This window comes from Aedes albopictus, chromosome 3 (genome assembly GCF_035046485.1).
Source record: "Aedes albopictus strain Foshan chromosome 3, AalbF5, whole genome shotgun sequence".
NCBI classification, from domain to species: domain Eukaryota; kingdom Metazoa; phylum Arthropoda; class Insecta; order Diptera; family Culicidae; genus Aedes; species Aedes albopictus.
In genome coordinates, this window is record NC_085138.1 from 214,395,999 (window position 1) to 214,420,784 (window position 24,786).

Genomic DNA, 24,786 nt, shown 5'->3' on the forward strand with positions numbered 1-24,786 from the left:
TTGAGAATTAAAATATCTGTTGTCTTATAATACTTAATAAAAAATATAAACTACGGTAAAAATCACTTAATTTATTCAACATATAATTGGATACCAGTGCCACTAACTGTGCCCCACCCTATGACGTTCAATAACTTTCAAAGCAATAGCTGGCACATTCCGGTCCGATGCTTGGTCCGATGTAATGCCTCGAAGTTCCACGGTTCCACCGTCATCTGTTGATTTCGCCTGCTTCTTTCCGGCGGTACTTCCAGCTCGACTTCCAGATAGTTTCTCCCCTCAACCACATTGCTCAGTTTCGTCGTAGAAGCCTTTCCTTTTTCTCACTAGGTTCCAACTTATCACGGATTCTTCAACGGATTCTCGGCATACTTGTCGCTATTTGTGGCCACATACTGAAACTCCTCTTGTGTGGAAGAGACATAGACTTGGACATAGATGATTTGCCTGTGGGAGAAAATTTAATAACGGTGAGGTCGTGAGGTGCTCTTTTGTGAAGAATCATCACTAAACTTACCTTCCCATATATTGACAACACTTCCGTCGGTTCAAATATTCCTATGCCAATTTCCCTGCGCTGAGAAAGCTGATGGTTTTGTCAAGAATATATTCCTGAGTCCGCAACGTATTTTTTTCACTATTCGCTATTGAGCACGATCGTCTATCGATAGAAAACTTGAAAATTAGTGGAGTCGGCAGTAGTCACTCTTTTTTTTCTATCGCGATGTTGCCAACAAGGAATATTTTTCATCCAAATATGGGTAAATCACTTTACCCAAATTTAGGTAATCTCTGTTTTCACATAATATGAGTAGACTTTACTGTTTTTTCTTAGTATATTTTACCCATAATATAGGTAATGCATATAAAACTCATATATGGGTAAATAAATTACCTATTTATGGGTAAACTGATCTTAGCGTGTTAAGCGGTTTTCGTGACAAATTTTATAAAACTGCTAATAAAACCAACCAATCCATCACAACCTTCTGATAACCGCTATAAGAACGCATTCCAACCAAGTGGACCACAATTATAGAGGCTTACAAATCGACATTAAGAGCAACAATAAGTTCGCAATAAAACAATCATGTTGTTCATTTCTGCTCGAAAAATTTTGACATCCAGTTTCTCTTTCATCCGGGCTGGAAAAGGTAAACAAACTATTGCCGTGGTCGTAAAACATAATGGAATTGAAATTGAAATTGATGCTTAGGGTGTGAACCATTTCGCTTGTTCGTTTAACTTTTAGTTAAAATTTGACACTTGGATAGTTATTTGCCATCGAAAAGTTAAAAAATAACCACGACGGTAGCCCATTTGAAATTTGACATAGGAGTAGTTATTTGGAACAAAATACAGTACGCAGCCAAATCATTGCGAACAAAAAATAACTATCGAACTGTCAAGACTAACCCTGCTCGCGAGTAGGGTTATTTTCAAAATAACTATCCAAGTGTCAGATTTTAACTAAAAGTTCAACGAACAAGCGAAATGGTTCACACCCTTAGTAATGTGTGACTTTGTGACGATTGTGGCATCAAATAATTATGTGCGATCGTAGTTTTACCGCAAATTTAGCAATTATAGGCGCATATAATTAACGCGCCTTGTAAACAGTGCAGTTTACGGAAATAATGTGGATACAGAGTGAAACTAAAGTGCCCCTAAAAATGACTTTGCGGACACAGTTCTACTTCTCCCAAGATGCGTCACATCATGAAGGTATGCACAATTTTGCCATTTCTTTCGAATTTGCGCTGAGTAAAAGCGTTGAATTTTAATATGGCAGCAGCTGCTTCGTAGTAAAAAGACAACGTTCGACAATAAGTCCAATGTATCTTCATTATTGCCGCAATAGGTGCAATTGGACGTGACGTTACCATGTTAAGCTGCCAATAAATCCATTGATGGATTTCGCTACTCTTTACGAGAAGGCGCTCTGATAGATCATGAACAGCATTTCGTCCCCTTAATGCTAGAACTAGGTAACTCGAAAATCATAGTTTCGAGAAAAACGACTTTGAAAATTTGACAATTTTTCATGCAGTTGTTCCAAAGGTATGGAGCCTTGAAAATGATTATTTTTCGCATGTATTGCTCATTCAGCTTCTACTCTTTCTGCTACAGAGGAATTCCACGGAGTCATGTCAGTCGATCCTGAGCGACCATTTCAAAAATATCTGAAACTTTGCACAGTTTTTCAATTTCATCTAAATCGTCATTTTTCGATATCAAACCTTCATATTCATTCACGACTAACTTTTCAGAAGGGTGTATGCTAAAACAGCTCAAAAATATTCTAAAAGCTGTACAGCAAAAACGGATTTTTCGATTGTTATGAATTTTTCAGCAAAGTTAGATAACTAAATGATGATTCCTTAGAAAATATACACTGTAAAAAATTTATTTTTTTACTTAAAAAAATATGATTTTTGTCACAAAAACTCAAATATCTCAAAACCCTATCTTTTTACCAACGTTAATTTTTTAGGGGAAATGGCCCTTTATATCAGCTATCTACCATAAAATTTTGGTGATGGTAAACTGATAAACAAAAAAGTTATGACATTTCAAACATTTCACAATTTTTACATTTAGTAACAAAAAAATTTTTTTTTCTGTGTATATTATTTTGAGAATTATTTTTTGATGCTGATTTTATTGTAAAGGCTACCGCCTGAATTAAACAAGTTGTTTTCATGATACTTTTGTTTGATTATTCATAATTTCTATAGTATTGTCGGGCCGCCACCAAACCGGACTTCGCACAATCAAGTCGCGACGCGACCCAACTCGCGACGTTTTTAAATCATGTCAAAAGTAGTGCGCATCCTTCCCGTTGTTGTCAGCAACACAGCGCACTAGATGCGAAACAGTTGCGACACTTGTGGACCAAGAAAATGGCAATTTTTGATTGAATGTCGGTCTTGATTCCAACCGGATAGACAATACCTATTTGAAACTGAGACGCGATCCAGTGTTTTGATCAAAAATATTGAGAGTGTCATACTTTTTATTGTACGTGACTGGTGAAAAAATCCCTTGATAGTGTTGAAAAGCTGTTGATTATAAGAAAAATGGAATTAAACTTATTTTTAAGACAAAAGCTGTATAATAAAAGTTTTATATACGCGTATACGTCTAGTTTATCTTCAAAAAAATACCTCTTAGAGAACAGACTTTATGATCGGAAGAATGCGAGTAACTTCAACAACAACAAATGCATGAGAGTTACCTACCACGTGAAAATCCATCGCCCAGTTCACACTACCCCCACCTGGTGGAAATGTTTCACGAAATACTGCGATGTGCAATATCGTCATCAGAAGGCGCTAGTGTGAAACGTCAAACGCAAAGAAAAATGATGGGCACTCTTCTGGTTATGAAAGCCACAACCAAGATTCAAAATGATCGTTAAAGGCGTGGTCAATGAAAATTTCGTCAGTGTTACGTTTGTTTGTCTGTATACATACCATGACAATGCTCACGAAAAAGCAAAAAAAAAAATACTACCGCTATGGATATTAAATAGTAAATTTTTTCTTCAGCCAAGCAAACAACACCAAACTAGTCAGTTAAAACTAATAAGTGATTTTGTTTATTATAATCTAACGAACAACATGAACAGTCGCTTTCTCAAAGGTCTTCAACTCAACTCTCTCTTGTAGACCGTTTGATGAAAAAAAAAAATGATCAAAGGAGTTATTAAAGGAGTTACGAAATCTCACCGAAAGCACCATAGATAAGGAGTTATTAAAGGAGTTACGAAATCTCACCGAAAGCACCATAGATAATCTGAAAGAGACTGGTTATGCCCAAATTGAATCCAAATTTACGCATTTGCACGTCCTGCCGTCTAGACTTTGACAAACGAGCCATCTGTATATCATCGGTAAAGCAGGGCGTAGGAAGTTCGAAAACGACAACAACTGAGAAATTGCCAGAAGTGCTAAGTGCAGAGAGTCATGTCACCGTACCATCAGCGACATCAGTTTAAACAATTAATCACGCCCCTTTTCAAAAATGCTTTGATATATACTTCAACATCTATACCCATTTCAATATTTTTAACGTTGCAAAACACGCTTTCAACATTCATTTTGAAGAAGAGGGAAAACACTTGTCCTCAAATGTAACAGCAAATAATGAATAAACGACTAATGCGCGGAGGGCGTGATAAAATCGGAACATTACTGTACATATAATATACATAATACATAATAAAAACAGCTTGTTTTACTCACGCAAGGCCATTAACAATAAAATCAGCATCAAGCTGCGATTTCCGGCCGAATAAAAAAAAATTATTACTAAATGTGAAAATTGTGAAATGTTTGAATTGTCATAACTTTTTTGTTTATTAGTTTATCATCACCAAATTTTTATGGTAGATTGCTAATACAATGGACCGTTTTCCCTAAAAAAATTGCGTTGGTAAAAAGATAGGGTTTTGAAATATTTGAGTTTTTGTGACAAAAATGATATTTTTTAATGTTAAAAAAGATTTTTTTTCACAGTGTATATTTTCTTAGGAATCACCATTTAGTTATCTAACTTTGCTGAACAATAAAATCAGCATCAAACTGCGATTTCTGACCGAAATAATTTACACAGAAAAAAATATTTACCAAATGTGAAAATTGTGAAATGTTTGAAATGTTATAACTTTTTTGTTTATTAGTTTACCATCACCAAATTTTTATGGTAGATTGCTAATACAATGGACCGTCTTCCCTAAAAAAATTGCGTTGGTAAAAAGATAGGGTTTTGAGATATTTGAGTTTTTGTGACAAAAATGATATTTTTAATGTTAAAAAAGATGTTTTTTTCACAGTGTATATTTTCATAGGAATCACCATTTAGTTATCTAACTTTGCTGAAAAATTCATAGCAATCGAACGAACCATTTTGGCTGTACAGATTTTTGAATATTATTGAACCATTTTCACATACACCCTTTCGAAAAGTTAGTCGTGATTCAAAATAAAAATTTGATATCGAAAAATGGCGATTTAGATGGAACTGAAAAACTGTGCAAAGTTTCAGTTCAATAGAAAATCATGAATTAAAAAATTTCCTTTATTTTGATGCTGTTGCTTGGAATCGCTCTACAGGAAAAGTTTTGAACTAGTTTGGTTTAAACTTTTGATAAAAACAATAAATAGTTAAAAAATTGTCGAGTTACCTAGTTATAGCACTCAAAATGCAACATAAATAATGGAGAAGATGTACTGAGATACCTAGTTCTTACCACTATTGATATCATACTTTTCAATTTTCTTGTTACAGTATGCAAATTTAAAAGGGTTCACATATTGAAATTAAAGTGTAATTACTGAATTTGCTAGGATGCCTGCTATATCACCACATGACACCTCAAATGTTCATAAAATAGTCGTCTACGAACAATCACAGTTTTAGCTATATCAATACAAGTAAAATATTTTCCATTTTTTTGGCCTAAAATGTAAAACAGTAGTAGATTTTCAATCAACTAACAAAAGAATGACGTGTATCCGGGGCCAACTCCGGTCGGGTCGGGGTGGACTGTATCACTTGTCGGGAATTCGGATTGAAAGGCACAACACCACTGGTTCACTAATTCACTACTTTATTTCTCTGCACCTTACACTACTACTTAACACTACTTAGAATTTAGCACTTTTACTTTTGCACTCGAACGAGGTATATCACGCGGCGGTAGAAACATAACTGAAGTTGCGGGCGTTCCATTCGCATATTTATATGTGCGCACCCGCCTTCTGGAATGTTCGCGCAATATCGCCACGCTGGTTCCAGACGCGGGTGGAACTCTCTCGATGGCTCTCATCGTCATAGCTCTGGCTGTCGTGGTGAGTTTCGCGTAAGTCACCACACTTCGGGAACGGCGACGACGGCGAGAACCTGTCATTTGCGCTCATTGCGGGTACTCACGGTGGCTGTCGGTACTCACGTTCTCAATGACGTAGCAAGGGTGGGTCGTGTTGGGGGCTGCAAATCGGTAAGTGTTTCGCATTATGTCGATGGCAGTGGCTGGGTTGGGCGATTGATTAGTTCTCGTTAACTAGTCTCGTTCCGTACGGAACATACTCCCCCCGGTTGACACGAAGTTCAACAGATTTCATTGTTGGTTGTACTGACTTGTCGTAGGCGATTGAAGTCCATCGGTGGCGCATGTTGTCTGCTTTGGGTCGGAATACTCTTGGGCTGAGCGATGGATTGTCATTTCTCTGTCGTCCATTGGTCGATGTTTGAACTCTATTGCGTATGTCGTTGGTGTTGGGGTTCCACAAAGTTCGAAGCGATTCAATCGGCTTATTTTGCAAAGGTGAGGACTGGTTCTTGATATCTGTCGGAATCGGTGGTTGCTGCACTCGGAGGCGGTCAGGTGGCCGGTTGCACCTGAACATCATCGTTGAAATCTTTGCAGATGACGGGATTTGACATTGTTTGTCCTGCACAGTCCACGCACTGCAGCAAAGCACTGGAACATTGGCAGTTGACTCGTAGGGCGGTACACGGCACGACGCGTTGATTGATTTAGATTATCCTCTCGCATTCCTCGGCAGTATCTCCCATTCTGTGGGATACTGGATGTTGAACTTGGACCGGATAACTCCTGGGTGCTACGGAAACGCTGGTTGATCTTCTCGTTGTGGTCCACCAATGCGATGTGCGAATGGTGAACACGCTTGGAGATGAGTCTTTCCTTGAATACTCCGGCTACTACCCATCATAGTGTAGTCTCACGTAACTCGGGGAAATCATCATCAAGTTTGATGTAACCTGGGCGTAGCAATTTCAAAAACAGTTCGGCACCAAGCAACATGTCGATCTTATCCAAGGGGCTAGTCGCTTGGAACATTGTGCCAAGAGGTGCCAAGAACACCGTCTTATACGCTGTGTGGCACACCGAGGCACTCTGAGGCACAATTTTGACACTTGAGTTTGGGTGAAAAAAACTAGGCAACCATGTGCATTTGACCTGCAAAATGAAAACAAACAGTTGGTTGTCTTGGTAGTTGCCAAGCAAAATCTGAATCATCAAGCAGTGGCACTTCGGGGCACACTGAGGCACAATTCAATACCTGGTGGCACACTGAAAATAATTGGCGCAAGTAAAGATGTGCTCAGCGACTCCCCCTTGATCTTATCCGGTTTGTAGAACTCTGGGTCGGCGAGTTGAACTCCGAAGGGAATACTCCAAGATGAAACATCGATTCTTGATGCTGGGATGACTCCTGTTACGCTTGGTGTTACGAGGCACTGCACCTGCGCTTCGTAGTCGGAGACACGGGATCGGAATTTCACTACTACCTTGTCGAACGCAGTGGTTTGTACGTCGTTGATTCCTCTGATCGGGATGTTGACACGGTGTTTCGTACTTCCAATGCGACTCGCAAAATCCGCTGTGACAAAGTTAACTTGGGATCCACTGTCTAGCAGCACGCGGCAGGGATGTGATTGGTTGTTTGCGTCCAATACGTTCACAACAGCTGTTAGCAGGAACACAGTCTTCGTACAATCGGCAAAGTTGCAAGAAAGCGGAATGTTCGATGATTCTCGGGTTGAAGTTGCAGTAGATTCGATACTTTGAGCGATTGCAGGGCAAGTCTCCTGTGCTGGTACTGGAACGCTGGGGCTTGACACTTGTTCAACCTCTTCGTTGTGGAGTTGAGTGTGATGACGCTTCTGGCATTTCTGGCACGATTTTGTTGACGAGCAATCTCTGACACTGTGCCCCTTGCGGAGACAGTTGAAGCAAACACCAGAAGCTCGCACTTTCTCGATCCTCTTGTCGAACGGCATTGCACTAATCACGTTGCACTGGTAGTTACGATGTAGACCTTCGCAGAAGTCGCAAATGTCCTTCCTCGGCTCGGATGCAGAGGTGTAGATTCTCACGGCGGATGCGTTCGTAGAAATTTCTCTCCTTGAATTTGGTTTCGATGCATGTTCGGTGTTGGCGGTCGGAAAAGCTATTTCACAGTTTCCAACATCTGGCACCTTGCCTGGAGGAACGATATGGTCTGTGCGTACGTAGGCAACTCACCTTTCTTTTGGGTGGCCTCCCAAGCCATCCTTGTCGCTTGATCCATCGCGGAAGCCAGTATGTGGACAAGAAACAAATCAGAAATACCAAGGAACTCCTGTTCAAGGTACTTCAGGCTCTCAACATGGCGGACACATTCATCGTGAAGTCGTCGCAGCTCCTTGCAGGATCCAGAAGCCATTTTCTGGATGTCGAACAGTCCACGGATGTGGGTCTCCACGATGATCCTTTCGTTTTCGTATCGTTCGGTGAGGATAGCCCATGCTTGCTGATAGTTCCCTTCGCTCATCACCTTGGCATCAATAACTCCAGCCGCTTCACCAACAAGCGCTTTATCAAGGTGATAAAGCTTGATGGCGTCGGAATCTCCCGAGCCAGCCATCAGGTCCTGGAATATAGCCTTAAACTTTGGCCAGCTGGCGTACGATCCATCGAAAGTGGGGATCGGGACCTTCAATGGCTGTTGCTGCAGGATCACCTGCGGTTGCAGAGTTTGAGCCTTGGTGGTGTTCGTCTCGTGTGCTAACATGAGCTCCTCGATGACTGTGCGGACGTAGTCGTATCGTTCTTCGAAAGTGATGTAAATCTCCTCCTGCTGTCGGAGCTTCATCCGGGATAACGGCAACCAGCTTCGTATGAATTGTACTGAATTCGGCGTACGCGTCATCCACCTTCTTCAGGAATGTCTTGAGTTGCGGGAGGCTCACCTCATGCTTGGCAGTGGCAAGTGCCCTTTGCACTCGTGCTAGCTTGAGGCTTACCTGATCACACTGACGGGACAGTGATGATACTTCCTTTAGCGTCTCTGCATCGGCATTGATCTCCCAGCTGGTTGCGTTGTCGATTAGTTGCTGCTTCTGCTTCGCGGCTTCAGCTGCAGCCTTGGTAGCTGATCTGGTCATCGGCGTTTGTACCTGCGACATGGTGAAACTCTTTCGGACAAAACACGCTACGAATTCGTTTCGGGTCGGAACTGTGGTGCAAAGTACTCTTCGGGCGATCGGTGGTCGGTATGCAACATTTCACAAGCGGTGACGGCAGTAGCGAATAATCTTCTCTTCGGTCGGTGCACGTTCTGGCAACGGAGCCACGGAAACGTGTCGGGCAGCGATGATGGTGTTGTATCCTTTCCTACGGCGAGGGCGGCACTGGATCCGGTTCGAAGGACCACTATGTTGGCGCGTATCCGGGGCCAACTCCAGTCGGGTCGGGGTGGACTGTATCACTTGTCGGGAATTCGGATTGAAAGGCACAACACCACTGGTTCACTAATTCACTACTTTATTTTTATGCACCTTACACTACTACTTAACACTACTTAGAATTTAGCACTTTTACTTTTGCACTCGAACGAGGTATATCACGCGGCGGTAGAAACATAACTGAAGTTGCGGGCGAACCATTCGCATATTTATATGTGCGCACCCGCCTTCTGGAATGTTCGCGCAATATCGCCACGCTGGTTCCAGACGCGGGTGGAACTCTCTCGATGGCTCTCATCGTCATAGCTCTGGCTGTCGTGGTGAGTTTCGCGTAAGTCACCACACTTCGGGAACGGCGACGACGGCGAGAACCTGTCATTTGCGCTCACTGCGGGTACTCATGGTGGCTGTCGGTACTCACGTTCTCAATGACGTAGCAAGGGTGGGTCGTGTTGGGGGCGGCAAATCGGTAAGTATTTCGCATTATGTCGATGGCAGTGGCTGGGTTGGGCGATTGATTAGTTCTCGTTAACTAGTCTCGTTCCGTACGGAACAATGACTACACGAAAAGAAAAATCCTTATTGAATGTATAAGAAAATGTTATACATTTTTGCCATTTCGTTTTTCTAATAAACCATATAGCTGAATGTAATGTATAGCATAAGCTACAAGATATGAGATGTATAAGTTTAACCTAATACAATCAATCAGTAACGCTCATGATTGCTATAACAGTTATTAATGCTATGTATGTGGAACAATTAATAAAACCTACTACCATATATTTTGAATTTCTTACTGTTTTTTCTTCAAGTAGACATGATTAAAAACAAGTTTTATCATAAATACATATCTAGTTTATTAACTAATTTTAATTTTTAATAACTTTGCGTGTTGAAAGATTGCAATTTTCTAGGTGACCGGGACATTTTCCTTGTTCAGCGGTCAGTCCTCCTATGTGGGGTGGCGCATTTGTTACTTCAAGCCGGTGTCGTATCGCTTGAGAAGTTTGCCTTTGCATCCGTTTTGCGTGCCAACATCACCTCGGAACTGCAACTGAAAATGAGAAATTCATCGTTATTATTTTGTTTCATCAAATATCACAGAAAATCTTACCCACCTAATCCGTCCTCATCCTCCATCCTTCGAATCTCCCGTGCCGTAAATTGCACTGGTTTGCGGTTATCTCTGTCCTTCCTCTTCGACTTTGTTATCTTCCGGGTCATTCCTTCCTCTTCAAAGTCGCGGAGCACATCGTGTTTCTGGCGACTAGCGATCCTGAGCGGTTTCGGAATTTCGATGGTGATTTTCCCGAGCTGCCGCTGCGGCTTCTGCTGCGTCTAGTTGAATTAAAGGAACTTCTCGGATGGCGGCATCTCCTCGAACAAGACCTGGACCGCGAGTCGTGGCCTGCAAAGGACTTTCGGCAGCTGCCACTATACGATGCTACAATATGAGAGACGAACTTTGGTTTTTCTAAAGTAAAATAATCTTTAAAATACTCACTCTTTTTGTTTGCTGTTCAGGCGATTCCATGGGCGATTTTCGGCGGGAAATATTCAATCTGAAAACTTATTCAAAGTATAAGTTAAACCTTATACTTTTTGTTCATTATCCAAAACATATGAAAAGTATAAGTTTGACTTATAGCAATATTGTGGTATCATAATAACTGATATTAGGTGGGTTTATGACTGTTATTAGGTTCAGCGTTTTAAATTGTAAAAGGTAATTGTAATGAATGAAATAATTAAAATATTTTTCGTGTAGTAACATTTCCACGTCCAAGCGTTCGATAGATTTCAACCTGTGCGATTGGAAATAGATATGATTTTCTCAGTTACCTAGTTATAGCACTCAGTTCTTGTATTCTACACTGAGATACCTAGTTTTGAAACTGGTGAATATTTTCGTCGTTTATAATCATATTTCATTGGTCTTTGGATATATGTATAATAGAGCTTAAAAAGCTGGATATAATGGTATATTCAACTCAAAAACGACAAATTTCGATTTACCTAGTTCTAGCATTAAGGGGACGATTTCACAATGGTCGACTTAGGTTGGCCAAAACAAATTATGGAATGTGTGAAAATATTACAATTATTTTTATTTTGTTGAAAGAATATGTTTTCAGTGTTAAGTTTTGAGAACAATGAATTATGAATCAAAGAATATTAAAAATAATAAATAATTTAAGCCGTGATTAGGATTGCTTTAAGTTTTGGCCACTTAAAATGACATAGTGCATCTGCTGCCATGGTATACACGCAGTGATTACTCTATAATTGATTATTTTATAGTACTTTTGATGACTGTTATAAAGCTTTTCATAAACCAAATAGGTTGCAGTGTTGATAAGTTTTGTAGTAATGTTATTGATGCTCTATGAAACGCTTCTAGTGTTTAATAAAACTTCAACCGATGGCATTACAGTCAGGTTTTTTTTTACGCGGGGGATACGTACCGCGTAAAAAAAAACTCAGTTCAAAATTCAAAAAACCGCGTAAAAAAAGTCTCACCATTTCTCGACGAATCATGCAAAAATAAGACGATGATTTTTTTTTTGTATGGAGTTTTTTTTTTACGCGGCCGCGTAAATCAAAACCGCGTAAAAAAAGACCTGACTGTATCTATGGCCATTATAAAACTAATAAAACAAAAATAAATCTAATGAGCTCTGAGAATGTTACTTGGGCTGGGACAAAGCTTCACAGAGAATTGAATGAAGATCCACGAAGGATTCTTTGTGATGAATCTTCTGGCATTCCGGACGAAGGTTTTTATTTGAGATTTCGCACAAAAATTCTTCCAGGTGTGTTGTATTATTATAAAAGTGTCCCTCCCTTTCAATGAATTGCCCTGTTTAATCGAAATAGATTTAAGTGTGTACTGGACTGGAGGGCCAGTGAGTTGATCGCCGCGTCGCGGTTCGAAACGTGGAATAAAGTTGTTGTACAAATAGTGACTGTGTTTGATTTGTAGCACTACCGATTTCCTCATTAAAGTACAACTAGAACATGGTGTCAGAAATTCCGGTTATTCAATCCACGTTTTAAGTGCAAATTCCTTCGATATTCGGTGTTTGGAAGTTTGGCTGGTCCCCGCGGGACGTTTTATTCTGTTGCGGCAAAATGGCGTCGTTCGTAGTAGTGGCCGTAGCTGGACGTATACTGGCGATCCTATCTCCAAGCTGGGCAGTTGCTTCGAATGTCTGTCGTAATAGTATTTCACTTTTTGTCGGTTCTTCACGATAGATTCTGGAACGTTTTCCACCACTCGCTGCATCAAATTGGTAACCGGAATAGGGACACCACAACGGATACTACGCGAGAACAGTCTGGAGGCTGGACTGCTTCCGATGTTGTTTGGGATATTACGCCACTGCTGCAACACGAACCACAAGTCCTGACCGGATTCCTTAGCCTTCTTTATTAATCGCTTAGCGATCTTCACACTAGCTTCTGCTTTGCCGTTTCCTTGTTGGTGATAGGGCGCCGATGTAGAGTGTTTAAAACCCCACGCTTTCGCAAACTCGTTCATCTCCTCGCATACGAAATTTGTTGCATTGTCCGTAATCAACAACTGTGGAGTTCCATGGCATGCAAAGTTGCGCTTGCACACCTTTATTACTGAGGCAGGAGTCAGGTCATCCAAAATATCGAGCTCGAAGTAATCTGAATAATGGTCAACCGTTACTAAAAACTTTCTCTGTTTTCCTCGGTACTCTTGGAAAAACACATCCATGGAGACAAGTTGAAAAGGATGTATCGGAACAGCATGACTCTTCATGGTAGGGGTAGGCTGAGATGCTCCAAATTTTGCACAAATGGTGCACTCTTGCACGTTGTCCTTTATCTGCCGATTCATTCCAGGCCAAAATATGTTCTGTCTAGCTAGTCTGAGGGTTGATTCGATTCCGGAGTGAGTAGCATGTAACTTCTCGATCATGATGCGATGTAGCGACGAAGGAATCACAATTCTATCTCCTCGGAAAACCAATCCCGATTGTGAAGAGAGTTCATGACGATGTTTGAAGTACGGCTTCACTTGAGCTGGGACTGCAGCAATTCTATCAGGCCAACCTTGCCTGATGTAGCTGATGACGGTTTGCAGTGCTTGATCGATGGCAGTGTGTTCGATAATCTGATTGATTCGGTCGTCTGAAACACTCAGGAAGTCTCGCAGATGAATATCTTCTACCTCTCCAAATACTCTGTAGATGTTCTCTTTTCGATAGTTGAATGAATCGGTAGTTAATTCTTCTGGTGCCCGGGAAATGGCGTCAGCCAAAACATTGTCCTTTCCTGTCACAAACTGCAGCTGGAAGTTATATCTTTGCAAATTTAAAAGCATATGCTGAAGCCGTCTTGGGGCCTTCACCAGCGGTTTCTTGAAAACGTTTATCAATGGTTTGTGGTCTGTTTTGATAACTGTTCTGGGATTCCCGATAATGATCTGATCGAACCGTTGACATGCGAAAAGGACCGCCAGCAGCTCTTTTTCAATTTGTGCATAATTCTTTTCCGTTTGGGACAAAGTTCGAGACGCATAGCCAATAATCCCGTTCTGTTGATAAACGGCAACCCCAAGACCAAACGAACTGGCATCGCATTCAATTGTCAAGGGACTTTTGACATCGTAGTACTGCAAGGTTTTGACATTGGACAGGAGTAGTTTTACATTGTCGAACTCGGCTTGTTCAGTCGCCCCCCAACACCATTAAACTTTGTCTGAAACCAGTCGAAGAAGCACATGGAGTCTTGTGCTCAGGTTTGGCACAAAACGGCTAAGGTAGTTGATCATTCCTATGAAGCGAAGCAAATCTTTACGATTGGAAGGGGTAGGATAGTTCTTAATAGCCGTCACCTTTGCTTCATCCACTTGGAGACCCTGATCCGTGAGAACGTGGCCAAAAAATTTTACCGATGGTTGACACAGTAACAACACAAACAACATCGGAAGCAGTCCAGCCTCCAGACTGTTCTCGCGTAGTATCCGTTGTGATGTCCCTATTCCGGTTACCAATTTGATGCAGCGAGTGGTGGAAAACGTTCCAGAATCTATCGTGAAGAACCGACAAAAAGTGAAATACTATTACGAGAGACATTCGAAGCAACTGCCCAGCTTGGAGATAGGATCGCCAGTATACGTCCAGCTACGGCCAGAGTCTTCCAAAACTTGGACACCCGGTATCATTGGTGATAAGCTCTCGAATCGATCCTACGTAGTGAACGTAGATGGAAGCAATTATCGTCGCGATGCCGTGAATGTTAAAGAACGTAGTCTACCAGTTGCCACTCCGGAACAAGTGACGGAACCGTCAAAGAATACCTATCCAGAAGAACAGGAAGAAGCCTTGCAACCAACGCTGGTGATTTGTACGGAAGCGGACAATCAAGCATCTGTCGGTGGAACGATGCCGCGGAACACTCAACGTGAAGAAACCGAACCTTCGAAAGCAACAACACCTAAAATGGAAGCATCCGGAAGAACAAGTCGCCCCAAACGAGAGTCTCGATTGCCAGAGAGACTCAAAGATTATGTTGTGAATTCGAAATAATTATCATTGTTTTTTCTATATATGAAAAAGGGAAGATGTTGTATTATTATAAAAGTGTCCCTCCCTTTCAATGAATTGCCCTGTTTAATCGAAATAGATTTAAGTGTGTACTGGACTGGAGGGCCAGTGAGTTGATCGCCGCGTCGCGGTTCGGAACGTGGAATAAAGTTGTTGTACAAATAGTGACTGTGTTTGATTTGTAGCACTACCGATTTCCTCATTAAAGTACAACTAGAACTCCACCAGGAGTTCGCCGGGGATTGTCTTAAAATGTCTCTGAGATTTTCATTTTCCTCCATGATAGATTTCTGTAGTATTTTTTTTCGGGGTTCACTCAGATATTTATTCAGAGATTCCCGCAGAAATTCCTTCCGGGATCATTCCAAGAGTTCCTTCTAGGACTTCTACAAGAATGCATTCTAAGATTTCTCCAATAATTCCTCCAAAGATTCCTCCAGGAATTCCTCTGTTGATTCCTACTCCTCCGGACATTTCTCCAGAAATTCCTCCTGAGATTTCTCCAATAAGTCCTCCAAAGATTCCTGCATAAATTTCTCTGGAGATTTCTGCAGGAACTCCTCTCTTGCAGGAACCTTCCGGAGATTGCTCCAAAAGATCCTCCTAAAAATCCTCCGGAGGTTTCTTCGAAGATTCCTCCAGAAATTCCTCCCGGAATTCCTGCGAGGATTCCTCCAGAAATTTCTCCGATGATTCCTCAAGGAATTCCTCCGAGGATTCCTCCAGGAATTCCTCCGAAAATTCCTCCCGGATTATCTCCACCAATTTTTTCAGGAATTCCTCTGAGGATTCCTTCAGGAATTTCTTTGGGGATTCCTCCGGATTATCTTTGATGATTTTTTCAGGAACTCTTCCAAAGTTTCCTCCAGGTACTTTTCCGAAGATTCCTCCAGGAATTCCTCCGGAGATCCCTCCAAAAAATATTCCGGAGATCCCTCATTCAACTCCTCCGGAGATTCCTCCAGAAATACCTCCTTGAAATTTCTCCAATAATTCCTCTAAAGATTCCTCGAGATATTCCTCCAGAAATTCCTCTCAGAATTTCTCCAGAAATTCCTACCGTAGTCCCTCCAGAAATTCCTCCCGGAATTCCTCCGGAGATTTCTCCAGGAATTCCACCGGAGATTCCTCCAGGAATTCCCCCAAAGATTCCTGCAGTAAATTCTGGAGGAATCTCGAGAGAAATTCCTGGAGGAATCTCCGGAGAAATTCCAGGAGGAATCTCCGGTGGAATTCCTGGAGAAATCTCCGGAGGAACTATTGGAGGAATCTCTGGAGGAATTTCCGGAACACTCCTTGAGGAATTCCCAGGGAACTCCTGTAGGAATTTTCGGGGCACTCCCACGGGAATATCCGGGAAAACCCGGAAGTATTCCTGATAATTTCCTGGAGGAAGAACTGGAGGAGAACTTCTGGATGAATTTCCGTGAACTCCTGGGGGACATTCTAGAGGAAATATTGGGAAACTCCTGAGAGAACTCTTTTGGGAATTTTCGAGAACTAGAAAACCCCAGATTTCTTTTGATAGAGCAAAACAGAGCAAGAGCAATGCTGCAGATTCTCACATAATTCCTTTCTTCCAGGAAACAAACATATTCACCGAGCTGGTGTTGTTCTGAAATTAATCGCAGGATATCCGCGCTCATTGTGTTTTGCCGTAGCGCATACGCGCCAACTTGTGACGTAGTTGGGGGGCAAGGCCTTTCAAAACCAATCGAATGCGGAAAATATCGATGCAATTCATCTTATTCAGGCATCCACGTGAAAACTAGTGCATTGAACTGAAAAAAAGTTGAATTTTGTCCAATTTTGGAGAGTTTCGACCCCCAACTACGTCACAAGTTGGCGCCTATGCCGCAGCGACGTACTTGCGGATTTTTTTAGTACGAACCGCAGTGCGTTTTCCGCTTCAAACTGATGTTGTTTCTTGAGTTCTTTCCTTGTCATTTTTTTTATTTATTTGACGTCAATCAAAGCCAATCAACCAAGCCAGATGGGTAGAACCCTATCGTATTCATCGATAGAAACAAACTTTTTTGATTCTTCCAGTTTTTGCTCTACTGATTCGATCCACCTAGGTAGATTTTGCGGGTTGCCGTTAAATTCTGGCAGCATCCTAATCAAGTCAGGAATTCTAGGGCAATTAGCCGGTGCACTAGGCGCTACGGCTAAGGGAGAAACTATGGAAGATGTTTCAGATGCTGTTCTAAGGGCAGCGATCCGTTCTTCCGCCTCCTGGGTTTTTTGACTCTGAAGTTTCATAGCTTCTATGAGATCGTCGATTTGTTTCTGCAAATCGTTGATAGACATCGCTCTAGTAGCCATGTTTTGAAAGAAACACTGTTTCACAAGATTCTAAATAATATAATGACACTGTTTCGTATAAAATAAGCACTGGTTTTTTTTTTTTTTTTTTAATGCACTATTAATTTGATTGATTCGCGATAGGAATGATTCACTATGTATTACCAGATTTCTTAATCTATGGACTCACCGTTATCGTATTCTCCGATTCGATGTGTCCGTGGAACGTGGATCGATCACCTAGGAGAGATTGTGTTCCAGCGCTGTCGTCTCCCGATATGCCCTCGGGGTGCTGCTTCCGATGAGATAGTATGATTCACTCACGCAAACAGCTAATATTCACTTAACGGCGGTTACAACCTAACTACTTGCACTGGTACCTAATCCACTCGAAGACGATCCTACCAAGGCTGCGCCAGCTAAGTTTTGGGAGTTCGGGTTTGTGTTTTAAAAAAACTAACACTCAAACTTGACTCTAGAACTACTGACAAAACAATGACGCATTCTTTATTCCGTCTTCCTTATTTATAACCTATCCAGAAAATACTTATCGTTATGTCCTACGCTATCTTACCATTCCCTTACTGGCTCCCTTCGTTGGAAAGTTCCGTTGTCCCTTCGATGTGGTCCATGGGGTGCCAGCCTGTACTATCATACCGCGTCGTGTTGTCCATGTCGTCGGCTTATCAGGTTCTGCTGTGCAATGGTTCGCCCATTGCCTTTATGCTAATCGCGTTCCTCTCGTACCATGCAGAGTCTTCGTTATCGGGTACGTTTGTTGGTCGAGTACGGAAATCCTTTTCGTAACTTATATACTAGCTGTACCCGGCAAACTTTGTCTTGCCTACTGCGTACCGCATAAAACAGTTTTAAAAGCATTGGTAAACATTTAAATAAATTTCACTTTGCCTTTTTGTTATAACTGTTGTAAAAAAGAAAAAAGTGCATCATAGCAAAATAGCTAATGAATTAATATATTTTTTTTTCTTTTCAGATTGCTTCTATGTTTTGTGGGTGTAAATCCGAAGACTTACCGCCTCATATATTTTCACAAGCGCAAACTGCATATCGTGAAATGCTAGAAACGCGTCGTGATCAAAGTTTGATTTTTATGGGACGATCAGGATCCGGTAAAACTACTAGTTTAAAACACGCTTTGTACTATTTATCGTTAGCAGCAGGTAAGTTTGTTTTAGTTCATATTTAAAGCGAGCTTATAAGGAGTTTTGCCAATTTAAACAGCAAGTTTACTTTTTTTTAACAATTAACCCTCCCGACCATGAGGTCTGTAGAGCACCATGAGTTTCAACCTGTATCGCTGATGCTAATGAAGTTTTTGAATGTTTTAATTGTAAATCATGATTTCACGTCTTTTTCTCTATCTTATGGCATTGAGCTAAGTATGCGCATACATATTAGATGTTTTGTTGAAGAAAATTGTCACACAAGTCAATGTTTTTTGACAAAAAATATAATGATAGATTTCAACGACTAATTAATTACATACAGGGGATACTCAAAATAACTGGGACAGGTAAAATTTTCACTTTTCAAAAAATGTTCAACTCGCTGTTACTTTTCGAAAAGGGCATCGAAATTTTTCTCAAACTTTTACTGTAAGTTCATCAACTAGTTGTGTATTAGTGGTCATAATTTGGAAAAGATCGGTCCATTCTACACGAAGTTATAAAGATTCTAGAAAAAGGTATAATTATTCGATAGCCAACTTTGAGCTGTTATATCTCCGGATTCAATGAACCGAATGCAATGAAATTTTGAGCATTTATGACTTATATAATAAACTTTAAAAAACAATTCACTTAATTTGAAATTATTAATAACAAAAAAAGTTATGGCGATTTCATTTATTCCACGTTTTTTCAGTAAATTTATCTATTTTTCATATGCATCCCATTATGTACTTTTTCAATTTAATGCCGGATATTTGGTTGCTTTGCTTTGAAACATAAATATATTCAATTCAATTAGAGGAAATTTAAATGAACTATAATTACTATCTCGAATTTTGAAACGATGATGAAGTTTTGGATAAGTTGGTGTTATATTAGAAAAATAAACTAATCGAAATAATTTGATGATCTTGCCGTCGTGGTTTGGGTTCGGTTTGGGCAGCGGTCGTACTCGCGTTTGAGCTGCGCGTAAAATGCGTCTTTGTCATCATCAGTGCTTCCGTAATGAGGGCTGTGCTCGTTTATTATGCTGATGTTGAAGAATCGGCCCATGATCCTCAACCTGCACATTCTTTCGTCGATCGGCCACCAACCGATCACGTGCCTCTGCATGGCGTCCATCACTATAAAAGCGGTTCCCAGCTCGCGTGTGTTGCCGCAACTCTGGTAGATAGTGTGGCGGTCCATTTGGAGCCACCCTATCGACAATAGTATTTTACGTAACCACCCTAAGAGAGAGTTGTCAGAAGTAAACAAGACGCGCTCGTGTAAAACACGTTTGAATAATAAAGAGTTTTATTTCGAAGTAATCGCCGCGGTTTTTATTCGATTGCACCCCACAAATTGGTGACCCCGACGCGCGTGGTTCCGTACTTCGTGGAGGCTTCACGATTACCCCGGTTTTCGACCGTATTCCAAAATTTCAGCGGAAACATCGGAAGGTGTCACATAACCTCACTATGCTCGGTGATACGAACGTCGCCGCAGCGGCAACCTCGAATGCTGCTGTTACCGTAAAATTGCCTGACTTTTGGAAAAACGATCCACATATGTGGTTCGCTCAGGCAGAAGCACAGTTCAATCTGGCGCAGATCACCAAAGACGACACGAAATTCTGGCACATAATCGCCAAAATAGACCAGAGCGTTATTTGTCATGTGTCGGACCTCGTCTCGAACCCACCGGCCGCTGATAAGTATAAAGTGATCAAGGACCGGTTGATTGCGCGATTCGCTCTGTCTCCACAAGCGCGACTGGAGCAGCTGCTGAGCTCGTGCGATCTGGGAGATTTCCGCCCGACTCATATGCTTGCCCGGATGAATGAAGTTGCCACTGGACTGAATGTTGATGATAATCTCATGAAGATGCTCTTCCTACAACGGATGCCGGCCAACGTGAGAGCAGTTTTGGCGATCAGCGATGGTAGCCTGCCGAAACTAGCTGAAATGGCTGACAAAATGATTGATTCCTCGAATAGCAACATTGCTGCCGTCACCGTTTCGTCCAAGGATCAAGCCACCGTCAACTCCACCTGCACAACACCAACCACAAGCACTCAGTCGGCTGAATTGGCGTCCTTGAAGGAGGAAATAGAAGTGCTAACAGCTGAAATTCGACGACTGAAAAGTGGACCAAACAGGAGCCGCAGCCGATCTTTCTCCAGATCCCGCTCGTCGAATGATTCGATTTGCTGGTGCCATCGGAAATATGGAGGCAAAGCGGAGCGCTGCCGAGAACCATGTTCTTACAGGCATGCAAAAAACTAGGAACTCGCCCACTAGAATCGGCGCAGGTGGGTGGTGAGTTCGAAAGTCGCCGTCTAACTATACTCGACAGTACGACTCGATACAAATTTCTTGTGGACACAGGCTCGGACGTCTCCATAATCACTGCCACTAAGACGGACAAGCGCAGAGGCATCGCTCCCTTTTCCCTGCACGCAGCAAATGGCACAAAAATAAACACCTTCGGAAACAAGTTTCTGTCAGTGGATCTTGGACTACGACGACGTTTCACCTGGCGGTTTCTGGTAGCAGACGTTAGCAGCGCAATCATTGGCGCCGATCTGCTGGCGCATTACGGACTCCTCGTTGACTTGGGACACCGTCAGCTGATCGATCGGACTACTCATCTTCGTAGTACTGGAAGCTTGAAAACCGCTACCATACATGGGATAACTGTCATCAGTGCAAATCATCCGTTTCACAAAGTTTTGTCCGACTATCGTGAAATCCTCATCCCGACACTAGCGCATCGCGAGATTTTGCATGATGTGACACATCACATAGTCACGCGTGGGCCACCGGTAGCATGTAAAGCTCGCAGAATGCACCCGGAAAAATAGAAAGCAGCGAAAGAAGAATTCAGGATCATGTGCGAAATGGGAATTTGCAGACCGTCAAGCAGCAGCTGGGCGAGCGCACTGCATTGCATTCCAAAAAAGAACGGCGAATGGAGGTTCGTGGGGGACTACCGGCGTCTCAACAAAGTAACAGTTCCGGATCGTTATCCTGTCCCTCATGTACACGATCTTCTGAATCGTTTCGAAGGTAAGAGCATATTCACCACATTGGATCTCGTGCGAGCCTATTACAGTATCCCAGTGGAAACGGCCGACATACCAAAAACTGCCGTTATAACACCTTTTGGACTGTTCGAATTTACTCGAATGCCATTCGGCCTCTGCAATGCAAGCCAAACATTCCAAAGGTTCATGAATAAGTTGTTTGCCGATCTTGACTTCGTCATAGTTTTCATTGACGATATTTGCATTGCTTCCGCCAACGAAGCAGAGCACATACAACACGTGAGGATGGTACTCGATCGTCTAAAGAGTAATGGCCTAACCATAAACTCCGATAAATGCAATTTTTTTCTTCCTGAAGTAGAATTTATCGGCTACGTCGTGGGCAAAGAAGGAGTGCGGCCGCTCCCCGCTCGTGTTCAAGCGGTGCTGGATTACAAACCTCCAAAAACCGTGAAGGATTTGCGACGATTTCTGGCTTTGTTGAACGTTTACAAACGTTTTATTCCACATGCTGTTGACATCCAACGTTCTTTAAGAGCACTTATTCCGGACAATCGAAAGAACGATTCCAGGCCAATTTCTTGGAGCGACCAGGCTGCATGCTGTTTTGATAATTGCAGAAAGTCGCTGGCCGATGCAACGTTGTTGCATTATCCAAACGCTTCGAAGCCCCTCGGCCTCATGGTGGATGCTTCCAACTTTGCTGCGGGTGCGGTTCTGCAACAACTTGAAGATGGAATCTGGAAACCGTTGGGATTCTTTTCCGAAAAGTTTTCTCCAAGCCAACAGAAATACTCCACTTTTGGCCGAGAGCTTACGGCTGCAAAGCTCGCGGTGAAATATTTCAGACATCTGGTGGAGGGACGCCAGTTTACGATTTTTACCGACCACTTTCCGTTGACATATGCTATGACCACAGATCCAAGCAGTCGTCTACCACACGAAGAGAGGTACTTGCAGTATTTGGCCGAGTTCACTACTGACATACGCCACATTAGCGGTAAAGATAACATAGTGGCTGATGCAATGTCTAGAGTGAGTGTAGTCGTCGCGAGCATCGATTTCAACTCGATTGCAAAAGATCAAGCAACTGACGGTCAGCTACAGGATTTATTGAGATCCAACAAAACGTCCCTTAATCTGCAGCAGCGACGCATTCCGTCATTGACTACACCGATATACTGTGATGTGTCCATCAGTAATTCCGTTCGACCTTATCTTCCAGAAAAGCATCGTGGAGCGATAATGGATCAACTACATGGATTAGCACATCCGGGAATAAGAGCCACAAGGAAACTCATCAGCGACAGATTTGTTTGGCCATCGATGAACAAGGATATCGCCAGTTTGTTAGAGCTTGCCAGCAATGTCAACGATCGAAGGTTTTTCGTCACACCCATGCACCGATTTCCAGTTTCGAAAAGCCCAAAGCTCGGTTTCGGCACATCCACGTTGATTTGGTTGGCCCCCTACCGCCATCCAAGGGAAACCGTTATCTGCTCACCATTGTCGACCGATTTTCTCGTTGGCCCGAAGCAATACCACTCCAGGATATTACGGCTCGGACAGTAGCAATGGCTTTGTACACCGAATGGATTTCTCGATATGGCGCACCTGAAACAATTACTACTGACCAAGGGCGTCAGTTTGAGTCAGAAGTGTTCAAAGAGCTGACGCACCTGCTTGGAGTACATCACATTCACACCACCGCTTATCATCCCCAATCGAACGGAATGGTGGAGCGTTTCCACCGTACGATGAAAGCGGCATTAATGTGCACCGATCCGAAGAACTGGCACGACCGCCTACCGTTGGTACTACTTGGATTAAGATCTGCCTTTCGTGAGGATTCCCGATGTTCGGCAGCGGACCTCGTGTTTGGCCAACAGTTAAGGATTACAGGAGAATTCTACGACTCGCCTGCCCAGGATGTCAACCGTACGGAATTCGCGAAGGAATTACATCGAATGTTTTCGGATTTGAAAGCTCCTGAAGGCACACGTCATTCGAAAGAACGAGTTTTCATGAACCCTAGATTGAAGAATTGCAGCCATGTGTTCGTGCGCATCGATGCAGTCAAACGACCTCTGCAACAGCCTTATGAAGGACCATATGAAGTTGTTAAGCGAAGCGATAAATATTTTGAGATTCTGGTATTCGGGAAGAAACAGGTAGTATCAGTCGACCGAGTGAAGCCTGCCTTCATCTGCGATCAAAATTTATCAAGTTACCCCCAAGATGATCGTCACACAGTGATTACGCCAGCAGGACACCGTGTTCGATTCATGGTGTAACTGGGGGGGCGCATGTGGCGGTCCATTTGGAGCCACCCTATCGACAATAGTATTTTACGTAACCACCCTAAGAGAGAATTGTCAGAAGTAAACAAGACGCGCTCGTGTAAAACACGTTTGAATAATAAAGAGTTTTATTTCGAAGTAATCGCCGCGGTTTTTATCCGATTGCACCCCACAATAGTATGATTACCTCTAAACGGTCGCACCATAGATCCAATTCAACACACTTCCAGCAGCGCTACGATTCCGAACCCGCAGTCCTTCAGTATATCGACGAGTATGCGGGTGCTTCCGATGAAGTTGAGAGATCTGCAGTTCCACGTACCCGAGCTTCCAATCGCAAATCCCTTTTCGTCGCTATGGACGTATTTTTTTCTTTACTTTTTGCACGACGTCGAAACGCAGCACCAACAGGAAAATGATGTACGTAGGAAGCGAGAACTGGATCTAGTTAATCAACTGAAGCTTTTCGAAAAACGATACGAACAGGAGCAAGCAAGACGAGCGGAAGAGAAGCAGTCATTCATGGCGAAGGAGGAAAAGTTGATCGAACAGTTGGAAATTCTACGCCTGAGCTGTGATCAATATTCGGCAGCGGAACAGCGCTCAGCGGCCGAGTGTATTTCGGCGGTGGAACAGCGCTCAGCAGCTGAACATCTCTCGGTGACGAACACACGCATCCCTGCGGAACAGGAAAACAAACTGTGCCGTCGATGTCTCGTTTCCTAAACACGCTGGTCATGCGAAGGAGAAGTTTGCGGTATCAACAACTGTGACAAGCGCCACCATCGTCTACTACACTCGGAGCCAATCAAGAAACAGCCAATTACCGATGCCACTGTTACCATCCACCGTCAGCCCATTTCATCGACGTTGTTCAAGATTCTGCCTGTGACATTGTACGGGAAGAATGGCTCGGTGAATACGTACGCATTCTTGGACGACGGTTCATCTGTGACTGTCGTGGAAAAAGCTATTGCAGACGAACTTGGAGTAAACAGGCGAGCGCATTCCTTGTGCATCCATTGGACTAGTGGAGTAAACAAGAAAATTGCAACTACGGAACTGGACACGCTGAGCATTTCGGAACTTGGGGGTGAAACGCGTTTCAACCTGTCCGAAGTGTA

The 24,786-nt window shown here is 42.6% G+C and overlaps 2 protein-coding genes across 21 annotated transcripts in view; one reads left to right on the forward strand and one right to left on the reverse strand.

Moving 5' to 3' along the window:
* LOC109405099 (unconventional myosin-XVIIIa) overlaps window positions 1-24,786 on the forward strand; it is a 1,227,991-nt gene that overhangs the window by 436,245 nt on the left and 766,960 nt on the right. For 17 of the 18 annotated variants that reach the window (XR_009999527.1, XR_009999528.1, XM_062861168.1 and 14 more), the window contains one exon: window positions 18,139-18,325. The exons of the other annotated variant lie outside the window; for it this stretch is intronic. Coding sequence is in view for 15 of the 17 variants with exons in the window: in XM_062861168.1 (XP_062717152.1) it covers window positions 18,139-18,325 (187 nt within the window). In the remaining 2 variants the exon portion in view is untranslated. The remainder of the gene's footprint in view (window positions 1-18,138; window positions 18,326-24,786) is intronic. 18 annotated transcript variants of the gene reach the window in all.
* LOC115268853 (uncharacterized protein K02A2.6-like) lies at window positions 53-15,915 on the reverse strand. Of its 3 annotated transcripts, none has more exons than XM_062861201.1 (3): window positions 10,380-15,915; window positions 518-10,315; window positions 53-447 (listed from the first exon to the last, which is right to left on the reverse strand). In XM_062861201.1, the coding sequence occupies exon 1, from the start codon at window positions 13,613-13,615 to the stop codon at window positions 12,299-12,301; it is 1,317 nt and encodes a 438-aa protein (XP_062717185.1). In that variant the 5' UTR covers window positions 13,616-15,915; the 3' UTR covers window positions 53-447; window positions 518-10,315; window positions 10,380-12,298. The 3 variants fall into 3 exon arrangements, with proteins under 3 accessions (XP_062717185.1, XP_062717186.1, XP_062717184.1); XM_062861202.1 differs by having other exon boundaries at window positions 10,376-15,915; XM_062861200.1 differs by having other exon boundaries at window positions 518-15,915.